The 12500-nt window shown below is 34.9% G+C and overlaps 1 protein-coding gene across 2 annotated transcripts in view; it reads right to left on the bottom strand.

Moving 5' to 3' along the window:
• The window catches only part of OLA1 (Obg-like ATPase 1), a 163537-nt gene that overhangs the window by 2320 nt on the left and 148717 nt on the right, over window positions 1-12500 (bottom strand). The window contains exons 7-9 of one of the 2 annotated variants that reach the window (XM_010859813.1): window positions 4484-4624; window positions 3699-3795; window positions 1531-1653 (exon numbers count right to left, since the gene is read on the bottom strand). In XM_010859813.1, the coding sequence (XP_010858115.1) occupies window positions 1531-1653; window positions 3699-3795; window positions 4484-4624 (361 nt within the window). The remainder of the gene's footprint in view (window positions 1-1530; window positions 1654-3698; window positions 3796-4483; window positions 4625-12500) is intronic. The other variant, XM_010859814.1, reaches the window with a different exon arrangement.

The following is a 12500-nucleotide window of genomic DNA, read 5'->3' as shown; positions in this document are numbered from 1 at the left end:
ATTCATAAATGCTTTATTTAATTTGGAGTTCAAATTTTGAAATGTTAGTTTTGGAAATTAAAAAAGAAAAAAAAAAAGCCTAAAATACTTAATGGTATTCTAAGCTGAAAAGCCAGAGGTCAACCTTTTCCAGTTTATTGCATAAAACCTCCTAGTTATTGTTAAGCATTTCTACAAGCAGGCAACATTTTTTTTTTACTGTATATTATAAAATTTCTGTATTGTTAAAGGAAGTATTCACAATTTATATAACTTTCAAGTTTATAAATTACAACATAGACATCTATTAAGGGTTGGTAAAACAGGCTTATCCCATGAGAATATAAAAAAGAAGCATCTGATTTCTGAATTCTAGTAATAGAAAAGTATCCTTATTTTAACCTTTAGTCTATGAAAAATACATATGCCAGCATGACATAACATGTTGAAAAATAATCTGAGAGTTTTCAAGTCTAATTAGTATTCTCGACAAAGTTCAATCTTAATACACTGAACTTGCATATCTAACTATCGCCACAGATGACAACACTGAGAAGTTAATGACTTTGTTTAGTATAAACTGTAACTTCTTTCACGCCTTTAAAAAAAACAAAATGGCTCTCATTCCACATTGAACCAACTACACCAAGATTTCCCCCTTCTCTTCCTGGGGTTTCAACAATTCTATTATAGTCCTGCTGTTCCATATGATCTCTCCAATGATACCAATGAGAATAAACTTGAAATAAACTTTTTTGGATTTCTTTAAAATTAGGAAATATACAAGACTGCTCTAAAAATTTTTTTTAAACATTTTCTATACTAGTCTTCAAATAACAAATTAAAGGTAAAGACGCCTGCTTATAATGCCAGTTTACCTCCCTGACCTGTCTGTTGATTAGAGTTGACACACCTACTGGATTTTGCTAAGTAAACCTAATAAAGTCAAACAAAATCAAGTCTCTAACGAGTTTACATTAAAAGAAATCATTCATTACGTCTGCATAACACAGCTTCACTATTAGTGGATGCAAACTAAATTATACTTATTAGCTAAAATAAAGCACAATTTTGGACCTGCCCTCTAGTGTTGAGAAAGCAAATTAAGCTCTCAGAGATCTTTTTTAAAAAAAGTACAACCATGAAGTTCAGCAAAAACAGGTTTTATTTGACTAAATTTACATTGTTTTCCTTGAATTAACCCATATGTATACACATACTACTTTTATTTCAGATATTCAAGTATAATAAGTTCAAGTTTTCACTGGTCATCAGTGAACAAATTCTTTGAAATTATTGATAACTACTTAAAGCCAGCTTTAAAATTTCTTTTTCAGTTTTAGAAAAACACCACAAAATTAATAACAATTTATACATTTAAAAAGCTGCCTAAGAGTATGTAAATATCTATGGCTCAGTTGATAGTACATACAGTTGATAGTTAACACTAACGCTGACACAGTTTAAAAGATCGTTATCATTCATTTGAATCATGAGTATCTTCATATCAGCAAAAATTATTAAGTATGAAACTAGAAAATAATTCCTTACCTTGACTGCATTTTCAGAACCTTCCTCTTTAAAATCTTCGTATTTCATTACTTCAGCCATAATGAATCCTTTTTCAAAATCTGTGTGAATCTTTCCTGCAGCTTGAGGAGCCTTCGTCCCTTTCTTTGAAAAGGAAGACCAGGGAAAACTAATTGCATTTATGATGACTGATTGAAAGCGTAGAGTTTCTTTTGTTTTATCTGCAGTTGGGTTCAACTTAAACTTAGTTTAATAACAGTTAAGATGTCTGATATACAAATTAGAACATTTTCAATACAGGGCACTATCTGAGCAGCAGATTTAGCACAGACAAATCAGTAGATGTTAAAGCAGCGTAGCTTTGTTTTTCCTAACAGTCATCCACAGATTTATCGATTTAGATGCAGTAGCCTGGTTTGGTGTAGGTTTCATTTCGATTTTCTATTCTTCACGGTGGGAAAAAAAAAAAAGGATTTTAAAAGTAGCTTTCAAGCTGAATTATCAAAGGTTTTAAAAAGATAAAAAGCCTTGAAAATTTCAGCTCATCTAAAGAACATATAAAAATCAATATATAAAGGGACATTTTTAAGATATTTCCAACAAATCATACAATCTATGTTCAGCAAATAATTTTTAAATCCTCATAAAATTTTGAACACTTTACATAATAAACCCTGCCTCTAACCACCATGAGAGAAAATTCAAGTTGATATAGGAAGAGAAATGTCTTATAATTACCCCATATGTTAAACTACAAGGACATACATTCCAGACACACACAACCATGGAAAGAAATTTGAGAAATAATGGTGACCTAAAGGCTGCTTAATAAAGCATGTTAAAGTGATAAGGAGTCTGACACTATAAAGCACAGTTTTTACAATAAAAGATGTATTGGGTTAATATGGCTACTCACTGATGCTTACCTGACTAAATATCCTAGCACATTAAATCATGGATACTTACAATCAGTCTTAAGATAAACCAGCTTTCACATTTTCAAGCCCAGAACATGTTATCTTTCCTTCTGCACATACTTAAGTTTGGAAGTTTTAAGGCTTTAAAATATACAGTAAAAATAAACCCTAGCAATTTGTTTACCAACCCAAATTGCTTTGACATAATTTGTATGTCGATATAAAAGGACCTTAGTTATAAGTCAATCAAATGTTTTTTTTTAACAAAGAAAAGAGGAGATCAAAGAAAAGTGAATCTCACATTCACACGATGCCTTTAACATTATGCTAAACTGACTTCATGCTCCTATCCATCTTAAATCAAAATAAATGTAATAATAAATTAATGTAGCCAGTGAAAACAGGAATGAAAGCAGCCCTAAAATTCATCATGTACCATACACTAAGAAAGCATAATAAAAGAATGAATAAGACACTGAATATTTCTGAAAGTTCAGATGTTATTTTTAGATTCTGTAAGACGATTTTGGATTACATATGTTTCAAAATATTTTTCAACAGTAACTACCGTATTACAATGTATTTTCACTTAAAAGCCAGCCATTACAGTTCTGTTTCTATTGTCCTTTGGGAATAAATTAGTCATTCTTTCTGGTGGCAATCAGTTATATATCAATATTTTAAAAATACGCATCACATTATTAAAGAAGACTGAATATAAAACACTGTAAAAATAAACACTATTTCTATAAATTCAAATTTTAAAAGGCATGAATTATTACACATTGAGTTTAGCTCTTTGAGCCCAACTGTGTATCTATGAAGAGCATAATGATGTCATATTGCTTTTATTGCTGAAAATGTAATCCGAGCAAAGCAAAGGAGGAAAGAACCACCCGCAACCCAAACAAACTTAGCGAATACAAAATGAAAAGCAACATCAATTTCACTGCAGACAAACCCAGTCACACAGATTAAGCAAGCACAATACTGGTGCGTCTTATCTCTGACCACAGGAGGAGGGTAGACAGATTCTACAGGATGAAGAAATTCAGACTATGTAATAGGCAGAATCAATTGTTACCTGCCTCAATCAATGCCGCTCCACTTTCACTGTTCAGCAGCTCACAAATAATTAAAGTTATCCTGGACAAAAACCTCATCTGTAATGACTAGCTAACCGCCACCATGACAAACTTCAAAGTCAGTGATATCAATCTGAATTCAATAGTGTGGAACTGGATATAGCTGATGAATAAGTATGAATCTTACCCTGATGGTCCATGCACGCACCTCATCTGGGCCTGCAGTGAAAAAGTATTCTAGTTGGAGTGCTGCAAACCCAGCCTTAATGATCTTTGGCAAAGCGCTGAAATAAAATGAAACAAATTCACTCAACATATAAGTAGATTGTGCCAGAGATCAGTATGAACCTAAAATATTCATTTCAAGCAGAAAATGTTAGAGAGATTAGTAAATGACCATTTTTCTTTTATAATACACTTGAAGAGGTCAGAAAGCATGTAACTATTCCTAAAAAATCTCTTCAAAAATTAGTTTTAATTATATTAGTCTAAATATATCATTTTGAATTGTTTACTATAGAAAAAGAAAAATTTGATCTACCCATTCTATGGTTATTTTCCTCCAATATGAGTTATTTCCCAGACGTGGGTCATGAAAGCAAAATTATTTGATTGAAATCCAATGTTTAAACAATATATTACTGTTACTCAGAAAAAAATTAAGGCAATTGATTCACTCTTTCCCCGCCCCCACTGAACATGACGAAAGAGTTTTGGCGATCATTCCTTCTCAAAAATATACATAACTAATACCTATGTTATAATTAAAACACTGTACAGAGATGACAGATGACAGTTAAAAACTTAATTTAAAATAAATCTTTTCACTCTGTCTCATGGTAAAGAAAGGAGAAGATTCCCTCTTTATAATGGTAATTACTCTGTCATTTATTATTCTATCAGCGCAAGCAATTAAATTACTGCAAGGAAATAGTTGATAATAAAGTGTAGGGAAAATGAATGCTAATTAACCTTTGTGTCATGTTCGCTTCCAGATACTTCTGTCTCTCCTCAGCACTCAATTCTTGCAACCTGAGTTCCAAGGCCCCACTAAAAGGAATGACCAAGGCACCTGGGTCATACTTGTCCACCCACTCTTTAATTTTTATCAACCTGTAGACAAAAAAGGGCACAACATTATCTTGTAGTGCATGCATGACTGTACCACATTCATTATTATCAAGTAGCGCATACATATTCATAAGAATTGCACGGTTTTATGATGCCATCTTTTTGTGTATAGCTTTCCAAGGTCAAGGCATTAACAGGCAGCAACTGCTTCAGGTACACGCCATAATATTTTACTGTAATCTAGTTTTATGTTAACATATTATCTATAGGAACTATCGTACAAATATTTTAAAACTTTTTGCAGTTACACTAAATTCATTCAGTATTAACACCTGTGACCTTGAGAATCTCAATGTTATGATTTACTATCTTCCTTTACAAAATAAATTTTTAAAAAGCAAAAAACACAAAGTTCTGGATTTACAGGAATCACACCTAAAAGTATCAGCTAATTTTGAGGAGCTTTGACAAATAATTAATTTGTTCCTCCCAGATATCTATATGCCTGGTTCAATTCCTTCTTGGACTAACAAGACCTTACAGTTGTCACTGGTTTTGAGATTTTTGCTAATCTCCCCGCCCCCCCCCAAAGTCCAAATATATAGGTTTACAAACCTGGTTGATTGTGTATACATTGTTCTCATGAATCTCACTTTTGTAGAATCATGAATAACAGAACTACAGAGGAAATAAATTCCTTTAATAGAAAAGGGTTTGGAAAGCCAAATCAGTTAGGAAATTGATATCAAGTATTACCTGAAAAGACATTATTGATTCTTTTCAGAATCATTTCAGATTCTAAAGCATTATTGAGTGATTTCTTCCCAAGCATGGAATTTTTTTTCTTTGTAATTTATTTTTTTATTGAAGGATAATTGCTTTACAGAATTTTGTAAGCATGGAGCAATTTAGCAAAGTGGCAGTTAGAGCATAAATGAAGTAAGTGTAGTGAGTATATTAACTAGGTTCTGATCCTACCACTATGCTAGCTTTTTACTCTTGGCAGGTTTCTAAACCTTTCTAAACTTCAGTTTCCTTATTCACAGAAATAGTAAGAGTACACATTATACTGTAGGTAAAGAACCTAGAAAAGTAAAGCTTGGCATATCATAAACAAATATTAACAGCAATTACTATTAATATTTTTATTCTCAGATAATCACAGCAGACATGCCTATGATTCTGGGATAGAGCTTAGTATAGAAATGGGTATAGATTTCACAGTTCAAGGTATATCACTTATACTTGTCTCGCATATTTAGACCAAGGCTTTAATAACTATCATGATAGAAAATTGAGGCAGAAATCCTTAAAAAAAAAAACAATGTAAAATATCACTACAGTGGATAAGAAACACAAGAACTAAACCCTAACACTCACCATCAAACAAAACGGCAGGGATCAGAGTTATCAGAAAATTAAGAACATGGACTACTGAGTAGAATGGGATAAAGGAATGAAAAACTCACACAATAGTTCATACATGTTTGCTATATGAGGCTAACCTATAATTTATTTATTTACTACTTATCAATGGGGACCTCCCTGGTGGTCCAGTGGTTAAGATTCCATGCTTTCATTGCAGGGGGCACAAGTTCAATCCCTGGTTGGGGAACTAAGATCCCACATGCTGCATGGTGTGGCCAAAAAAAAAAAAAAACCAAAAACAAACTATCAGTGATTTTTTATCTTTGTAATATTTTTTTTTTTCCCTTTTGGTCATATCCTAGAAATAATGGACCAACCCCTAAGATGTATTTTGGAACCAAATATATGTCCTTTAAAAGAGGAAATCCAAACCAGTTGTTTTCTTATCCAAAATTACGAAGGAAAGAACATTATGAGATTCTAACTTATTTTACAGACTTACACTATTCAAACAAAACTGTATTTTAAAATTTTTCATTGATGGTTTTAGTAACCGCAAGCCAGAATCAGAAATCAGAAATGTAATAAAAAAAGGAAAAATAACATACCAAATATAGATTCAATGAAAATAAAATAAAACAAGCCCATGCAAAAGAAAACAAAAATATCATATATGTTTTGTTTCAAAAATATGGTCAACATAGCTAATAAAACTAGAACAGTTATGAGACAACAAGACAAGAAATAATGACTTTGGCTAAAATATCAATTCAGAATAACAATAGTTTTACCCTGTCATTTTAACAGCCTTTTCTGCAGATTCCTCAGAGGGATTATTTGCATTCCTCAGGTGTTCTATTGTACAATTCAGATGAATAAAGACTTACAAATCATTCCTCTACCGCCAATGCGAGACTTTGATCTGCTGAATACACTATTGTACCTTAACTATAATTGGCAAAAAACCTGCCAGTGTAGAGCATCACAAGCTTAATAACAAAGGAGAATATCTCAAAGTGTTGACAGATGATCTTCATAATGCAGAAGCAGAGCTGGAACATGTTAGCAGTAAATGAGCACTGAGGTCTAAAGGTCTCTAAAGTGACTGACATCAGACCTGCTACAGCCTCACTGAAAGAAAAAGGTACCGTGGCACTCTCCGTAAAGTGAGTTAGGTCTTTGCCTGCGAGCTTCACTTTTGTGACTTTCCCTGTCATAGAAAACACAGGGAAGATGAAAAGTGAGTTAGGTTCTTTGGCTGTCTGCTTTACTTTTGTTACTTTTACTATCAAACAAAAGTGAGAAATGCCCCAAAGTAATTTTTAATTACATATTTGAAATAAACCTTGAGTAATTAAAAATATGACTTGATTTCAAGATTATAGACTAAAATACATATAATATATCTATTAGGTCTGATGGTTACAAAAGTGTGATAATGAGGCCAAGATCACAAGTTTGAACCCCATTGGGACCAGTTACCTTTTGCAGAAAGCTATCTATTCTGTTGCTGCAAACTGTACCCCAAACTCATCTCAAAAATGTGAGCTATGGTATATGAGGGAATACGGAAAATCAAAGTCGCACTCAGGACCACTGCAAGAAAAACAATTTCAAGTACAATACACGCTGTCAAAGTGACTGAATAGTAATCTCCATACACAAATGTTAGCCAATGTCTAAAGAAAGCCATCTAATAGTAACCAAAATAATAATGATATTGTCATAGAATACCAAATTATAGGAGGGGAGAAGAAACAGTAAAGACAGGACACTCCCAAGGAATTAAACTGCAAAGACTTTCACAACATTCATTTTATAAATTTATATAAACAGATTATTGCACAAAGCTGCAGATTACCGATAAGGAGTCAGAGCCACACTGATTTCCCCAAAGTTTTATGAGCGACAAATGGAAAGAAGAACTGCCATTAGTGGTACTTTTCTTCCTACTAATGATTCTACAGCAAGCAGACTAAGCAGGGACAATCAATTTTAAGGCTAAAGGGTTATGCTTTGAAATTCACTGGCAGGTTTTGATATGGTAGAGTCTTTGGCAAAATGAGATCTTTAGTATTAAGCTAGCTTTAGATTTCTAAAAGATTATGTCTCAAATTTACTTTTGGTTTTATAATCTGACCTTCTTATCCAGTCACAAAATTTCAGATTTCATAATTTGATTTTCCTTGGATTAATTTACATGGTTTGTATTTCTCTTCCCAGATACAAATTTTATTTCTAAAAATTACATTTGTCTGTCTTTGAAATCTACCTGTTCTTTTTTGGTAACATTTTATTCTTGTTTAATGAATTCTCATTCCCTACAATATTTTTAAAAGATTAACTGAAGGTTTCTCTCAGACTGTTCTAGTTACTTCTAGTTTCTTGTGTGTAACTCTGCCTGACCCCCTTTAACATGCCATCTTCTAATCTCTCAAAACGGGTGGCTCCTGTGTATGTGCCGTTGTTCTTGGATGTGTGATCATTTGGCAGAAGCTGTTTTGTTCCAAGAGAATCTGTGATCAAACCCCTGGGTTGTTGAGATATATTTATGACATAGTTTTGTGGGTTTTTTTTCTTCTAGGGAAAGACCTATGGAGGATTTCGGGCTCTGAAACATTTTGAGGCTTAGAGTTTCTGCACTAGGTTATTGGTAATGTAGACAGTGAGGCCCAGTCTCTAGTTTCCTGAGAATAACCGTTTCTTCCCTTTTATAAAAGGGGTGGGAGCTGGGGGTGCATGTTTCTCATGTCTGACATGGAAAGGACAGCTCTTTCTAGGTTTACGAGTGTGCAGTTCTGGCACCTGTAGCGTGCATCTTATCCCTGTATGGACACTAAGGCCTCTAAGCCATATGAGATATTTTCCCTGAGGACCATACACTGTTGAGCTCACTTTCTACCATCAGAGTTTCCTCTTTGTTTCTGACCCGTGAGAACCCCTTTTCTTGCTTTCAAGTCCTGCCATGTTCTAAAAATACCACATCATCAAAAATACTATCTTTCCTGGTTATTTCCTCTGATGTTTCTATATACAAGAAACAAGAAGGGAGCTTCCTGTATTGGCTGAGTCCATCTCAGCGATACTATTTGATATTCTGCATAAAACTAAATTTTTGCAACTTAAACTCCTGAAATACTTTTCTCTGATATACTTTAATATGTATTTTAATTTATTCTTTTCTACATTTCATGTCCATCCAGTCATTCAACTATGCCCAGCTATTCAAATTCTACTTTTCTAAAAATCCTTTAAAGATGGCACAATTTAGCACTAAAGCCAAGTTCAGTTTAGTTCAGTTCAGTTGCTCAGTCATGTCCGACTCTTTGCGACCCCATGAACTGCAGCACGCCAGGCCTCCTGGTCCATCACCAACTGCCAGAGTCCACCCAAATCCATGTCCATTGAGTTGGTGATGCCTTCCAACCATCTCATCATCTGTCATCCCCTTCTCCTCCTGCCCTCAATCTTTCCCAGCATCAGGGTTTTTCCAATGAGTCAGCTCTTTGCATCAGGTGGCCCAAGTATTGGAGTTTCAGCTTCAACATCAGTCCTTCCAATGAATGCCCAGGACTGATCTCCTTTAGAATGGACTGGTTGGATCTCCTTGCAGTCCAAGGGACTCTCAAGAGTCTTCTCCAACACCACAGTTCAAAAGCATCAATTCTTCGGTGCTCAGCATTCTTTATAGTCCAACTCTCACATCCATACATGACCACTGGAAAAACCATAGCCTTGACTAGATGGACCTTTGCTGACAAAGTAATGTCTCTGCTTTTTAATACGCTGTCTAGGTTGGTGATAACTTTCCTTCCAAGGAGTAAGTGTTTTTTAATTTCATGGCTGCAGTCACCATCTGCAGTGATTTTGGAGCCCAGAAAAATAAAGTCTAACACGGTCTCTACTGTTTCCCCATCTATTTCCCATGAAGTGATGGGACCAGCTGCCATGATCTTAGTTTTCTGAATGTTGAGCTTTAAGCCAACTTTTTCACTCTCCTCTTTCACTTTCATCAAGAGGCTCTTCAGTTCTTCACTTTCTGCCATAAGGGTGGTGTCATCTGCATATCTGAGGTTATTGATATTCCTCCTGGCAGTCTTGATTCCAGCTTTTGCTTCCTCCAGCCCAGAGTTTCTCATGATGTATTCTGCATGTAAGTTAAATAAGTAGGGTGACAATATACAGCCTTGACATACTCCTTTTCCTATTTGGAACCAGTCTGTTGTTCCATGCCCACTTCTAACTGTTGCTTCTTGACCTGCATACAGATTTCTCAGGAGGCAGGTCAGGTGGTCTGGTATTCCCATCTCTTGAAGAATTTTCCAAAGTATAGATATACCATAAATCCAGGGGGCACTGATAAACATTGAGCTTATGTCTAGTCTTCTTCCTTGCAAGTTTCCTCTCATTTTTATTAAAACTGTTCAAAGTCCCAAATAATGACTTTAAGAAAATCACATTTTTCTTTTCCATTTTCCAAACATGTTCACTGCAAATTAATGCTCATTTGCAGTGTTCTAAAAGAAACAAACATATACCCCATAAACAATATTCATTCAAGACCAAATAATTAGCTCTAGAACATTCAAAGTTCCCAACCCTTCAAAATTCTGTTTGAATAAAGTTACTAGAGTGAGGTTATTAAGGAAGTCAATGGGAAAAAAAGAGCTAGAAAGAAGAAATACCAAAAACTTCTAATCTAATTATTAGTCTTGGAAATCTAATCCCTCTTCTAAAAGAGATCCCCATCTGTTATCTATGTAACTGACTTCAGGTTTCAATGTTCTTGTCTGACTTGATGGAACTGTGCAGGACAACAATTAAACTCTGCTCCACAGAGTGTGGTCTCATCACCTGGGTGCTTCTTAGAAATGAAGAATCTCAGAATCTGCATTTTAATAAGATCGTCAGGTATTTCACATGCACACTAAACTTTCAGAAGCACTGAATTAAAGGACTTTGAAAATAAAAGCACTTTAAGTGAAAACATAGAAATGTCTGCAAGAATTCTGCAGACCAACTAATAACTAAGCAGATCTTGACTACCTATCCCATTGACATGAGAGGAGTGAGAATAATAGAAAAATTCCTGCTCACATCTCCCAGGCTCAAATCCAAAAGAGAAAAAACTTACCAGAATTTCAGAAAGTATAAGGAAAATGTTTGCTCTGACACCCCTGCAGTATCAAAGACGTTTTAGATTCAGGGTAAAAATAATTAGTTTAAACAGAATTACTATGGTCAACAGTTTCTTTATAAGACATAATTACATCTCTCTTATTTTAGTAAGCCTCAATACCTGGAAAAACATCGGTAAGTTAGCTTTGGAATCTAGATTCAAATTATAAGAAATGAGCCCAGCAAAGAGGACTCTGTGAAATCTGAATTCATATCAAGTAAAAGGGATATTACCACAAATTGTTCCCTATGAGGACCTCACAGAACCACTGTCTGGAAAACCTTGTTCATTTTTGCAGTCACTGTATTAAAAGTGGCATTTGTAATATACACATTTGTGTACACACACACACAAATGTTGCAATGAATAAACAGGAGAAATCTTAAGGATGAATCCTAATTTCTTTGAGTAAATCATAGTAATCCCATTCTCCAGCTGGCAACTTGACTGAGAGTTGCCATGTGAACCAGTTCTGGTCAATAGGGCATGAGAGGAAGCTTGCTACAGGCTTCAAGAAGATTCTGAAAGGCTCCTTTAGCTCTTAAATAGGGTAAAGAAGAGTGTCTCTGCTGGACACTATGTCTGGATTTTATCTCTAGAATTCTAACAGCTATACTTTGACCAAAAGAATGGATGTACGGAAAGATGAGAAAAACCCTTGTTCTTAAAACGATCACAGAAACACTGAATTAACCAAAGCTGGAGACAAACTACCCTGGGTTTAACTATTACATGTTGGGATTGTCTTCGTTATTTGCAGCATCCTGATACTGACTCTGACCACATTTTAGGGTTCTCTTCATTTGAATGTATGAACGCAGCTCCTCTTAAATGGTCTAACTTATTTTTTAGAATAGCAGCTACTGTAGAGCTTTCCTTGAGCATCCATATAGATGGATGTTATTACCACACTGCCTCCTATGCTATAAATTGCCTATTTGGGGGCGTTTATCTCTTCCCAGTATAATAAAAACTTTGTGAGGTCAGGCACTTGTCTTTGTTCCCTGATATATCTAAAGAACTCTACTAGCACAGCACTGGCATATAGTGAACGTTCAGACATTTTCTGAATGGATAACAAAGTGGAAAGTGTTTTAACAATAATTAGCTGAGGGCCTATAGGTAGTATTTAAGTTCTCTTAGCTTTAGTTTTGGAGAAGGCAATGGCACCCCACTCCAGTACTCTTGCCTGGAAAATCCTGGAAGGCTGCAGTCCATGGGGTCGTTAAGAGTCAGACATGACTGAGCGACTTCACTTTTTCTTTTCACCTTCATGCATTGGAGAAGGAAATGGACAACCCCTCCAGTGTTCTTGCCTGGAGATCCCGAGGGACGGGGACCGTGGGGGCTGCCGTCTAGTGGGTCGCACAG

The sequence above is a fragment of the Bison bison genome, unplaced genomic scaffold, assembly GCF_000754665.1.
Source record: "Bison bison bison isolate TAMUID 2011002044 unplaced genomic scaffold, Bison_UMD1.0 scf7180017864460, whole genome shotgun sequence".
NCBI lineage: Eukaryota > Metazoa > Chordata > Mammalia > Artiodactyla > Bovidae > Bison > Bison bison.
Note: the sequence above shows the minus strand (reverse complement) of the source record. Positions and strands in the feature narration are given on the sequence as shown.